At 30.6% G+C, this 14,183-nt stretch overlaps 1 protein-coding gene across 2 annotated transcripts in view; it reads right to left on the bottom strand.

The window, feature by feature from the left end:
- Positions 1-1,668: 1,668 nt before the first annotated feature.
- Positions 1,669-14,183, bottom strand: part of Cad96Ca (tyrosine kinase receptor Cad96Ca) — a 70,872-nt gene continuing 58,357 nt past the window's right edge. For both annotated transcript variants that reach the window (XM_077431257.1, XM_077431266.1), the window contains 5 exons: positions 12,549-12,700; positions 11,160-11,342; positions 8,171-8,310; positions 6,861-7,002; positions 1,669-2,073 (listed from right to left, as the gene is read on the bottom strand). In XM_077431257.1, coding sequence (XP_077287383.1) covers positions 1,849-2,073; positions 6,861-7,002; positions 8,171-8,310; positions 11,160-11,342; positions 12,549-12,700 — 842 coding nt within the window. In that variant the 3' untranslated portion in view covers positions 1,669-1,848. The remainder of the gene's footprint in view (positions 2,074-6,860; positions 7,003-8,170; positions 8,311-11,159; positions 11,343-12,548; positions 12,701-14,183) is intronic.

Genomic DNA, 14,183 nt, shown 5'->3' with positions numbered 1-14,183 from the left:
TTTACCGTTGTCTCTGCATATCTAAATAATTTAACTGGCGAAAAACAGTTCAAGGATTATTAAAAAAAGATTAAAGGATCAAGGATTATCCGTATTAGACATAATAGTAGTGATTTTTTTATAGACGTTATTCCTTGTCCTCGTTATGAAATCTCGCAATGTATAACAAGAAATCATTTTATCTCACGGGAAAATCTATATGCATGTATCCAATTGTACAAACATGGAACATATACATATGTATTTTTTTACATACATTAACTATTAACACTCATTTCGATGCAATAATGTTTTAAATTGATAATAATGAAGTCAAAATCTATAGAGTTCTTCGACTGTGACTTAGGTGAATTGGGTTTGGAATACATGCGTTTTTTAATTTCAATTAAAAACACGTAACAAATCCTTTCTCGTACTATTCATTAAAACGTATGTATGTAGGTACACTATGTATTTGCTTGAAACTAAAATCTAAAGAAACATACAATTGAAAAGCATTTAACTGGAATGATTGATAAAATTCTTGATTTAATCCCATAATTTATTGTAAAAACACTGCCCCCTAAGGAATTATGAAATTATCACCATTGTGGGCCCCTTAGGTATAACAGTTATTTGTGCCTACTGACACATATCTACATGGATGCAGCATGTACATACATAAATATGTCAATAGGTCAAAACGAAACATGAAAAATTTGGCTTTCACACGATAAACCTATCAAGTTAAATATTAAAAATAATAATCGATTTTAAACAATTTCCAATGCTTCCTACCATATCCTAAAAACGAGACAAATATTGAGTTTTCATTTTGTATTTATATAGGTCTAATTTATACATTTCACATAAATAATATTTTTTTTTTATATTTCACCGATATTTATTGATTTACCAATAGTGACACGATGATTATAATAATAATATAAAATTACATTTTAAATATAGTCACGTTGTATGTATCAAATGAGTATTATCTATTTTATATTATTGAAGTTGATCGAATGTCATTGTCAAATAATGGATACACGAGTATAATTGAAACAGATAAATTCATTTTTCGTGTGAAATTTGAGAAATGTTGGAATTCGGTTATTTCAATAAACGCTTCGAATTTCAAAAAAAGTACATTTAGCCTTTTTGATAATATAATATGTATGCATGTATGCATTTATATGTACCAAAATTACAAATATTTTAAACATAATCTTATTATTGAAGATATACAGCAATTTCAAAATATCATATAAAACTAAAATTCGAAAGCCATATTTATAATACCAGTATTACATATATTAAAATAATACACAAATATTATCATTCCGACTACTTTTGTATCTAAGAAAGCCAGAAAACGATAAACAAAAGCTAAGCAATTGTACAAATTTGAACTTGATAATAATTTGGCATAGTTTTATATTTGGTACTAAAAAAATTATAATATGGAATACATACATTAGTGTACATTCGAATATTTCTATATTTCTTAATAAAATTTATAATGATATTTTTTAAATAACTCATAAAAAAAATTTAATACAGTCAATATGTATATACATTTATTTACAAATAATATAAACTTATATGTTTAATATATATTAAATAAATCTATTGTGTCTTATACTGGGATCTATGTATAGTATTATATGAATAAAAAACAATTTTGTTCGTATTCATAATACATTTGTATATATTATAAAATGCACATGTGTATCAAATATTTTTCGGCAATACTTTGTACTACACATATGTATGTATGTACATATATCTTTTATTTACTTTCGTTTGCGTTCGTATAAAATATACTTTATTTGGAGACTAGACCGAATTTTCAGTTTGAGCATTCACTCACACTTTCTCCCCACTCAAACTTGCTACATTGTAATAAGAGTGGTCCGGGAATCTTTCGAGTTCAATGTAGTCGGTCTCAGTCATCAGCAACCTTTCGAGAAGAGTTACGCATTCGCTGAAAGTTGGCCTTTCAGCTGGATCTTTATCCCAACAGTAGAACATAATATTATAAAGTTCACGACGACAATGTTCAGGTTTCTCCAAGCGGTAGCCATCCCTCACCTGAAATAATATATTCATAAAATTAACAAGAAAATCTAATATATAATTTGGAAAGAGACTTTGTATATATGTATCCTTCGTCGTCGTCCGTAGATCGGTGACGTCATCGAACACGTGATTCGATCCATATGCACCGATTTGTTTTTTTCGATTCAATGGATTCACCCCCGCAGGGGCGCAAGGCGAGTAGTTTCATCGACCCTTGTGGCCCCGCCAGGTGCGCCACAAGGGTCGCAGCCCCGTGGGGCCCCGAAGGGGCCGCAGCCTTATGGGGCGCAGCCTTATGGGGCGCAGCCTTATGGGGCGCAGCCTTATGGGGCGCAGCCTTATGGGGCGCAGCCTTATGGGGCGCAGCCTTATGGGGCGCAGCCTTATGGGGCGCAGCCTTATGGGGCGCTGCCTTATGAGGCGCTGCCTTATGGGGGCAAAGCCCTAGACGGCATTTAATCATGGGGGCGCGGAGGGGCGAAGCCCTAAAAGGCAACTGATCATGGGGGCGAAGCCCTAAACGGCATTCAATCATGGGGGCGCGGAGGGGCGAAGCCCTAAAAGGCATTAACTAAGGGGAGCGAAGCCCTAGACGGCATTCAATCATGGGGGCGCGGACGGGCAAAGCCCTAAAAGGCATAAACTAAGGGGGGCAAAGCCCTAGACGGCAATTGCTCATGGGGGCGCGGAGGGGCGAAGCCCTAGAAGGCAAAGGCCCAGGGGGCGCCGAGGGCGAAGCCCTAGAAGGCAAAAAAAATAGATTTTTTTTTTTTATTTTTTTTTTATTTCTTTTATTTTTTTTTTTATTTTTTTTTTCTATTTTTTTTTTAAATTTAAAATTTAAATAAAATGTTTACTATTTGATTAGTCATGTTTAAGCGGTTTATATTATAAATACTGAGCGAAGCCGGGTAATACAGCTAGTACAATATATAATAAAGATATTTTATATAATAAATCACATTTTGAAGCCACTACGAATAGGTCTAAAAGTTCGCCTAATGTTTCAAAAATTTAATTTAATCCATAGCACTTCCAACAATTGTAAAAAGCAATTGTCTGGTTTCGGTGTAAATAAGTCCGTCAATATTATTTTTTTAGGCATCGGTTCTATTTCCTCAATTTCATCTCGCAATAAATGTGCAAAGGGTAGCAAGATCATACTTTGAGCTCTCAACAAATAAATTCTGATTATAATTCAGAAATTAAAATTATAGTAAATATGACTTTACCCATTTAACAATTTTGACACAAATTTTGAATTTTGGCATATATTGCAGAGTATTAAAAATATGTCTCTCTATTTTGTACATACATATGTAAATATTATATATATATATATATATATATATATATATATATATATATATATATATATATATATATATATATATATATATATATATACATATATATATGAGGCCCGAAATTATGAACTTCCTATATAGCGATCTGTGTATAGTTGCTTTTGAAAAAATTTAAAACAATCAATTTTCAAAATTTAGGTGAAAAACTTCAAGAGAATTGTGTTTATACATAGTATACTTAGTGTTGTAAGTCGAGAATATTCTCGGAGAACGAGAATATTCTCCAAAAGATTATTTGCCGAGAATTTCCTTTTTTTTAGTTATAAAACATCTCTAGATAGTTTATTAGCTTTTAAGTTGATTCTAGGATATTTTCAGAACTTAATAGGAGTAATAAGACTTTGTAAAATGTGTGAAATGACATTTTTCATTCTGACGACACTGAATGTGTCATTTCGTTATTTTAACCTACGCGCACTACCAGCATGAACGTTTTCCGTGAAATTCTCACAGGAATGCAATGCTTATTAATTCTGGAAGCAATAAATTATTTATATATTTTTTAACACAAATTTTGCATGACTTAGGGTATTTTAATTATTATTTCACATCAGTGCGTACTTTTAAAACACATAACATAATATGAAATCGTAAATTTATTAAGTTTAGAAACGATAAAAATTAGTAAATAAACAATGCGAGTTACCATTAACACTAAAATGTCAGTTGGTTTTTTTTTTGCTTCCAGATATATAAATAAGTTTCTTTGAATTTTTCTCCGAAATCATTACATCTTTTAACACAAACTTCATAATAGGCGTAACATTTCTGTGAAATGTTTCTCTCTATGAAATGCAAAATATTAAAAATTATTATTAATTAGGTTTTTGCATTAGTTAATTAATTTTATTCGTGTCTTCCCCTCATCTAACCGTTCACATGAATTTATCCATTTTTTGAAATTGCAACGGAATAGTATAAAAGCCCTCCAGATGCTCTAAAATAGAATATTCTCGAAAATTCTCGGTTTGAAGAATATTCCCGAGAATATTCTCCAAAAGATTATTACCGAGAATTTCACAACACTATGTATACTCACACAAAACATTTAATCAACCGAGTTTCTTCATTACGCAGCTTGTTTACAACACGTTGAATACTTTATGCTGGCAGTTGTTTATAGACACGTTAAATAAATTTAAAGTTATATAAACTCAAATTTTAACAACGTAAAATTTAATCTTAGGTTCATATCTAATGTAAATGTATATATAATATGTACATACATACATACATACATACATACATATGTTACGTACTTAAATGATCGTTAAAAAATATTTAATATGGTTATTTCTTTGGAACCCATTCCACAATTTCAAATGAGTTTTATGTATTCATATATACATATGTACATATTTCAACTTACGTCATTCATATATAGGTTACATTCTAAGTGTATTTTCATTTGTAATATGTTCCAACTGGCGTTTTAGGTAATTCATATTCGATTACAAATCAACTAGTAAATTATAACTCTACAAGCGCAAATACACTTACAACAATGTGTTCGAGTTAATATCTTTGACAGTTCTCATTCTTATGAATGATTTAGAATTCAATAATGCGGTAATATTTTATACTTGCTAGGTTTTACGAAGTATGGTAATGATTATCGTATTACGATTACTTTAAGAATGTGCGCTAAACAAAAATGTGACTTTCTAACTCAATTTACTAGTCGAGTAACGTTTTCACGATAACCTTACCTTTCCATCTAACCTGGTATCAACTTATAGTTTATTTTGTCAATGTGTATTTTCAGTTTTAATATATTTGAACCATATGAATCGACTTACGTATGTTAGACGGAATAAATTCCAACTAGTCAAAATATATTACAACTGGAAGATAAACTTCTTATTGAACGTTTTTTAATAACACGTAGAGACCGTGTAAATTCAAAGACTGTGTTTATATGTATGTATGTTTTTACTTTATCTATGTACATACATATGTACATACGTAGTAACAAAAGATGAAGTTGGGAAAATTCGAACTCGAGATTTTGACTGATCGATCGAACTCAGAATCGATCACTGATCACGTTTTCATGATCTAGAAAAAATGTGTGTCTCTCTGTGTATTTTTGGAGATTTTTTGAACACCGTTAGTTCTATCGAACTGAAACCGGAAATGGAACCTCCCCTTATAGGTGTCCTCTTTTTTATGTTTTTGAATTCAATTATCTCCAAAACCGCTAACTCAATTGGACTGAAATTTTTTACATGTAATAGAAATTATAAATTTTATAAGGTAATAATTTTTAATATTTTTACCTGAACCAGAAGTAATACTTTTACTCTAGAGAATGGAGGTTTTTTTGTGTTTTTCTCAGAAACCTTTTGGTTTATTGAACTGAAATTTCATATCTACAAGTTTAAGCCTAATAAAAAGCTATGTATGCATAAAATTAAGTAAGCATCCGTCAACCGGAAGTGGCAGTTTACTCTTATTCGATTTTTCTTCCACTATTTTTTTCGACCCCCTAAACATGTGTGATATTCACGAAAAAATTCAAGTGTAATTCTTGTATTAATGTGATGAAAAAAAAACAGATTAAATTTTATAACCCGGAAGTGGAAATTTTCCTCTTAGAAAGGGTAAAAATGTTGTCGACACTACTCTGTCCACACCCCTAAACGTATCAATCTGAAACTTTATATTTGTATTCTTTATGTACTAACTTAGAGCTGCAAAGGTTTTGGTCAGAATATCTAATCCGCAAGTAGTACTTTTTTTTAAAACAATATTTCATTATTCTATTTCGACCTTTTAAATTATTTCAATCTTCTTGATATTTGTTGTGTATAATACTGATAGTGATTTTAAGTAATAAAAACAAATTGAACAAAATCTGACAACCGGAAGTAGAACTTTTGTCTTGTGCAAGTTTCCATACATTTGCACTGAATTTGTATCGAAAATGCTATCATAGCTATTAGTATTTCATAATGCTGCCGGTATGTGTGAATGTGTCTGTAAGGTTCAATATCGAATTTTGTTTTGTGACCTTATATTCCTCAAATACATAGACAAAGTCATGAGTTGTTCACATCCGAATTTTTCAGTATATTTCCGATTCATAATAACGCCACGAACAGAAAAAAGATTCGATATGACGATTGATATCAATCTCATTCTGGTTTAAAAAGAAAAAACTCTGACCTCAAAGGGCTCATCAGGTGAAAATTATAATGGGGTGTTTTCGAGCGCCTGAAAGTAATTACAAATATGGTTTCGATTTTTGGAAAGCATGCCAGAATAACAAAAGTTAATTGGGATCACGGTACGATTACAATGCATGGCGAATGGACGTTTTTTTTCAAAGAGAAAATATATGTGTACTAGGTACATACAACACAATTAAAAATAAAGAAATCTATCCTTATTTATTACTAACGAAATTATCTATGATAAAATAAAGATAACCTTTCTCATCACTTCTCCAGCTGAAAGTCCCGGATAAGGCGTAGATCCCAAAGTAACTACTTCCCAAATCAAAACTCCGAAACTCCAAACATCTGACTTGACTGAAAATATATCGTCGTATAGGGATTCCGGTGCCATCCATCTGAAAATAAAATAAAAACACGTTGTTTCACAAATTTCTGTTTATAAATTATTTCTGTCTGGTATTAGATTGCCCTGCAAAAGATCTATAAAAAAATAAATGGTATTCGACATGCAATTTTTTTTAATAACTCGTCAAAGGTAACCGAAGGACATATATGTACATGCACATATTTCCGGTGCCCTATATCTAATGCATGAATTACACACATTAAAAAAATATTTCGTTGCTATTACTATATTATATTTTTGACTATCAATCGAAAATATTTGCATTTAATTTGATAAATACATACATATGTATGTATGTAATACACAATTACAGCCAAACTTCAGGAACGAAGGCAGTGAGAAAAGTTAAAGTGGCTTTTTTTTTTACTTTTTTTCCAACAAACTTTTCTTTCGCTTAATATTTAAAAAAATATATATCTGTGATTTTTGTATCAAGCTTAAAACATTCATATATTTCGATTAAAAAACAATAAGGGATGAAAAGTTAAAAGATTCGTATGAATTTCGAAATATGTAGACCTGCAAAAACCTGGGTATTACTAATTTATGGTTTGAAAACTCAAAATCAAACTTTATGGGGGGGTTTCCGATTATACATACATGTTGTAAATTAATGCAAAGATATATTTTTATATGGCTAAACTTCATTACATGCTATCAGAGATCTTAATAATTGTAACTTATTTATATACCGTTTCTTCAAAGGCTGCATACAAAATACATTAAATTATATGTACATATGTACATACAAATATAATATATAATTTTTTTCCTTGATTAACATATTAATATATTTTTTATTCCTATACTTTTGGAATAAAAAAAATCATTAATGTGATTCACAAACTAAGTATGTTTTTAGTCAAGCTGAAACTATTAACCCAAACTCGCACAATTACGTTATTAGATAATTTAAGCGAACGCTAACTAAAGATGACCATTTTAAATTGCCAGCATTAGACACAGACTCACACGACTGTAGTGCAAATGTATGGTATCCAATTAGAAAATCTTTCAGTAATTTTAAGTCCTGAAAGTTAAAATCACCCAACTCGCACTACTAACTGTTTTTACGTAGTTGTTCAATCACTATAGATTACAATTTTCGCCAAGCAAAACTTGCCGGTCCCAAACAATGGCAACTTAATTATTCTCACCTGATAGGCAAACGTCCCTCGCTTTTCCTCTCGTAAACGAGAGATGTGACCACGTCCCTGGCAAACCCGAAATCAGCCACCTTGCAAATGTGGTCCTCGGTGATTAAAATGTTCCTCGCTGCCAGGTCTCGGTGAATAATCTGAGAAGAAAATGCATAATTTTTTAACAATCATAATAATAACTTCGAAATACCAGAGTAGACAATCAAAATACAATCGTCAATACCTTCGCTACTTTAAAAAATAATTTAAGTACATACATATGTATGTACATACACCGAGTTGTTATTTAAACATTTAAAACATGTCAACAACGTGTAAAATGTATCATATGTATACTTTCATTCTACAGATTTTTCTATTTTATTATAGCCATAACTTTATCTATAATTTATAAATATGTACATATATATTTGAGGAATAAATGAACGTAGTATCAAAAATGGAATTACATTAATGACAATCACATCACAAAACTCACTCAGTGGCGTGCCGTGAAAACGTCCTTTTTTTTCACACAGCCTTTACTAATGTGTGTGCGAGAAGGATACAAGGAGACTAGGTGACGTCATACCGAGTCCCCTCGTACCCTTCTTAGTAAGAATGGCTTTGCGATATAAACAGGGAGATTTCTACAGCACGGCACTGATATGTATGTACATACATGCATATAATATATGATAACATACTTATGTACATACATACATACACATGCCAGCTATCTCGATATACGGTTGAGCGCTAACGCAGGAAAACTTGCACATTTGATTTTGAATAAGACAAAAAAGCTCTACTTCTTTTAATAATTTAAAGTCCAAATGAAATCCTCATGAAAAAAAATACTACTTTCAGTTTCAAATTCTAACCAAAACTCTTATCAACTCTGAGATAGTATGTACATAAAGAATATAAATATAAACTTTGAACGCGATGCGTTCAGTAATATGAGAATAACGTGTAGTAAAAACATTTTGACTTTTCTAGGAGGAAAAAGTCACATTTCCGGCATATAAATTTGTTATTTTTTAAACTTCATTATATTGAGATTATAGTGCTATTTTCTTGTGAAGAGTACACACCGAATGACCAAAAAAACACTTCTTGATACTTTGTATATGTATACGTATGTACATATGTATGTATTTAGATAATGAAAGAGGTTTTTTTTATTGTTTCAAATAATTCTGTTTTTTGGGTTGTGGAATAAATACAAGAATAGTATCGAAACCTAAAATTGGTTTTTTCATTATAAAAGTAGAATATTATCAGCTATGTATACTAAATTTTATTTTCCAGGCTAATACAGCAAATAATATGCTTAACAAATGTTTTAATTTTTGTAAAGTGAGATAAATTAACTACAACGAAAGCATGACAAGTTCACGTGTAAAGTTTATATAAGTAGAAATAAGACGAAACTTAAATAAATAATTCAGCTTCGATTTTCCACGTTTTAAAATCCATTCAACTGATATTCAAGCACCTACAAGTCAAGCTCAATTGTAAGTGTGATTTACGTAGAATGTAGACATTAAAACGGGTCTGGAATGGGAAGTGGAAATCGCCGTTCATTGCGGCACCTTAGAAATAGTGTCTGCACCAAATAAGAGGGAAAACTTGACAAATGGCGGGAGGAGAGATCGTGAAAATACTCCCGACGAGAGAGGAAAGACATTTCACCGAAGTGTGAGGACAATGTATTTGGGAAAAATTCAGCAGCTCGTAAAGCGAAAAAAGAGCGCAAAGAAATTCACGATGACAATACTTAAAAAGACATGATGTTTTGAATTTTTTGCGACTTATTATTAAAAAAGTGTTTATTTTTATAACAGTATACACATAAATAAGTATTGCTTAATTTTTTTCATAAGAACTCACTGACTAACTAACTATTTTCTTCACTGAAGCAAAAAGTATTGCATATTTGATTGATTAATTTTAATAGAAGATTCGCGAAATTGTTAACTAATTTTAATTAAAAAATTCCAGAATTTCATTAAAGATTAGAAGACTTTTTACTTGAAAACATCGCCTTTCATCATTTATTTATATATTAACTAGCTGAATCCGGCATGCGTTGCAATGCCGCAATAACGCATGCAATTCCCGTTCCCGTTCCCGGTTCCGTTTCTCGATGTGTTTCGATAGGTGAATGTTTCAGTTTCAAATTAATACTTAATAATCAAATTTTATTACAGTAATGATAATACACATGTATATCGGCAAAACGCAGCCGGCGAACACATTTGAAATTATTCAATTATTTGTTTATTTTACTCTAATAACGCAGGTGGCGACGCGAACACACTTGAAATTATTGCGTTGCAATGCTACTCATTCCTGTTTTCCCGTTCCTGTTCCCGTTTTTGGGCGATTTTTTTAAACAGAACAGAAACCATCGCGGGCATGCACACAATAACTCATGTAAGTTTCGTCGCAATCGATTAAATGGTATAAGAACGCATACGTGACAGACAGACAAACATTGATATATATACATAGATAATATCACATGCAATTGAAAAAGAGGCAGGTAGAATTTCGTCATTCCCGCTTGATTAAAAAAAAATTCAATATAAATTACTCACATTATAAAGGTTCAACTATTCACAATTCTATTGCTCTAAAATTCTGTTACGCTATAAGATAACTTCGACTAAGGTTAAGTCATTTGCGTTGCAAAAACTTGAAGCAGTAAATATATAAATAAATTTTTAAGTAATTAAACCCAATTAACTTAAATTTTTTTTTTAACCGAAAAAAATATTTTTCGACCTCGGTGAGGATAAAATAAAAAGTAAAAGATAAGGATTTTCATATAGCGAAACGTGGTATTCTACATACCAAAAACTTGAACGAGGAATAAAATGTCACTAATATATATATGTATGTAGGTAAAAGCGAACGGAATTCTCTTATAAAACGTCCAATATAACAAAAAAATCCAATTAAAAAGCATTATTTTATCGAAATTAAAAAAAATACTCACCCCTTTGGATGACAGGAACTCCATACCTCTTGCTACTTGATACACGAAAGACGTGAGATCTCTAGAAGTCAAAGTTTCGCTTCCAGCGTGGACATTACCATAGTGTCTTTCGGCTCTAGACGATCTTAAAAACGCTTGAAGTTTGCCCAAGGTTATAAATTCCATTATGACGAAAATGGGTTCCTGAAAATCGATAATATTTTTAATAAATATTACAAAAACTTAAAACTTTTGAAGCTGTTACATATTAATATTCTGAAGGGTTGAAATTTGATGTTCGATCAATTTAATTAAGCAACATTTTCTATCAATCCTCCTCAATACACCGCAAGCACTGAACTATGAAAATTAATTAACTAATAAGACAATATATAAAAAATAAATGTATATAAAAAAAACCTGATGCACTAAAATATAAAAAATAATTATAAAATAAAATAAAAAGGAAATTTAAAAAATGTTTTAATAACAAATGTACAATATAAACTATAAATACATAAAATGTATGTGTACATTTAGTTTTTAAAAAACATTTCTTTTTATTTTATACGTTTTAGTTTTAGAGAATTTTATTTTTAAATACAATATTATGTAATTATTATTTACAAATTATTTTAATTTGTTTAGTGGTTGGGTTAATACGAAGAGTTCTCTAAATTGAGAAATCACCAATTATCTCCATAAACTTTGATCATGAGTATGACAAAGTGCTCAATCTGCCATAGAGAGAGGGGTGCGAAAAAGGAAAAAAACATCAGAACAGTGTGGAAAAATGCGACAGTATTTTCAAACGTGTCTATTACGATTATTTGAAATCGTAATAGAAACTTCTTACGATTTCACAAAATCGTGAAATCGTAAGAAGAGGCTTGTAATAATAAAAATAATGAAATATCCAGTATTTCTTTCAAAACTTCATAAATTCAATTCCAAATATTCCAATTAAACATTTTCTTGAAGATTCGGTAAAAGAAAAAAATAGCAAAAACTTTTCTTATAATGTCAATTATAAAAAAATGGCGGACAGATCAATTAAATGTTACAATCTTCTTGATATGCCTGCATAGGTTTACCACCAATTAGTCATGTCAAGATTGCACAGAATGCGTAATGAGCTGTATATGTTCGATTTATGTATTTATTGTCAGTATATGTATGTATGTATGTATGTAAGTTAAAATGCGATTTATCCAAATATTTTTTAACATGTAGTTTATTTTTTGTTTTGTTTATATTTTTCTCAACTTTATTGCTAACTTTATTTGTAGTGTATTTTTTCCTTTCTTTGTATAAAATGGTCATTTTTTGACCGTATAAATAAATAAATGTCTTACAGACTTAATACAGCAACAACGATATACTCATTTAGACGAAAATAAAATATTATACCTTTTCAGTACAACAAGCGATGAGACGGACTACATTAGGATGCGGCTCTAAATTTTTCATCACTTGTAATTCCGATAGGAGATCGCTCCTCTCCTTATCATTAGCATTCTCCTTCAATGTTTTTACAGCAACTGTCGTCGGTCCTAATTTACCTGAAAAAAAAAACAAATCATACATTCCGATTAAGCTTGCCAATAAAATGGATACAAAATACAGAAACAGCAAACATATTTTTTACGTTCATAGCGGGCGGTAGGATATAATGATAATTTGTGGGCAGCACATAAAATCCGATACGCGGAATTGGACCGTAATTTTCATTTCCTACGCAAGTCGAGGGAAAGCTCTTTTCTTTTCTACCACACGAATTGCTCGTCATTAACCGCATCTCCCAACAAACTTCCGCAAATACGATATTTACGAGCGTTTCGCAGAAGCGGCACTTGTCAAAACAACAAGTTTTGTGCCATTATTATGATCAAATTTTCGAAAGCAATGGTAACACACAACAGGCGGTATTTGTAAGCGAGTTGCAAACAATCCCCGCTTTGAATAGTTTACACGTGTCCACTTTCACTTGAATTAACTATTCGCAGTTCACAACATACGTACATACATATGTACATTGTACATATGTAAGTACGTATGTACAATGTACATATGTACATTGTACATATGTAAGTACATATATTTTAATCGTACTAGTTCAGCAAAGTGTTCAACTATATTACAAAACTTAGCACGGTAATACCCATCCAGGAGGATTAACTTCAGTAATCAAAAAAATTCGAGTGTCACCAACCCACGACTTAATCTACATATATGACTATATAAATACATGTGTATGTATGTACATATTTGAGGAATTTAAGAAATATCAAAAAAACAATACGTTGATGACATACGCGTTTGAATTTGAACCAGGGCCGTGGAGTCGGTTAAAAATTTACCGATTCCGACGCCGACTTTTTTTATGATTCGTCTCCGACCCAGACTTCAACTCTGAATCTTAACTCCGTATTCAACTTGAAAGATTTAAATAACATCGAATTTTCATGTCAATTTATAAAATTATTATTAATTTAAATAATAACGATATTCAAAATATATACTATTTAAGGAATTAAAAATATCGTGAAAAACTTACATGTAACCTAATTTATTGAATTATTGGTAATGAAAAAGGTATAAAAAAAATTAGGTTCATTTATAATGTTTGTGTATGAATTTCATACACAAACAAATCAATTTAATAAAAAAATTAGAGTAAAAATGAAAATCAAAAAGAATGAGACGGAAGAACCAATCGAACCAGAGAAAAATGAGAAGGAAGAAACTAAAAAAAATTAAAAATACGCGAAATTCGACGATTTTATTTATAATGTAATTTAAATTCCTGATTTTTATCAAGTAATTTTTAAATTTCAATTTACTTCAATAAAATTACTAGTTGACACATACTTTAATAAAGAAAATAATAAAAAGGAGTCGGAAAAATGACTCCACGACTCCGACTCCCCAGCCCTGATTTGAACGCTAGAACGTAGAGAAATTCATCTGAGAAAATACACGAAGAGCACAAATTTAATTTTCAGATACCATCAGTATGGTGAAAAATAATGTGGTAAAATTTTT

The sequence above is a fragment of the Arctopsyche grandis genome, chromosome 1, assembly GCF_051622035.1.
Source record: "Arctopsyche grandis isolate Sample6627 chromosome 1, ASM5162203v2, whole genome shotgun sequence".
Lineage (NCBI taxonomy): Eukaryota > Metazoa > Arthropoda > Insecta > Trichoptera > Hydropsychidae > Arctopsyche > Arctopsyche grandis.
Note: the sequence above shows the minus strand (reverse complement) of the source record. Positions and strands in the feature narration are given on the sequence as shown.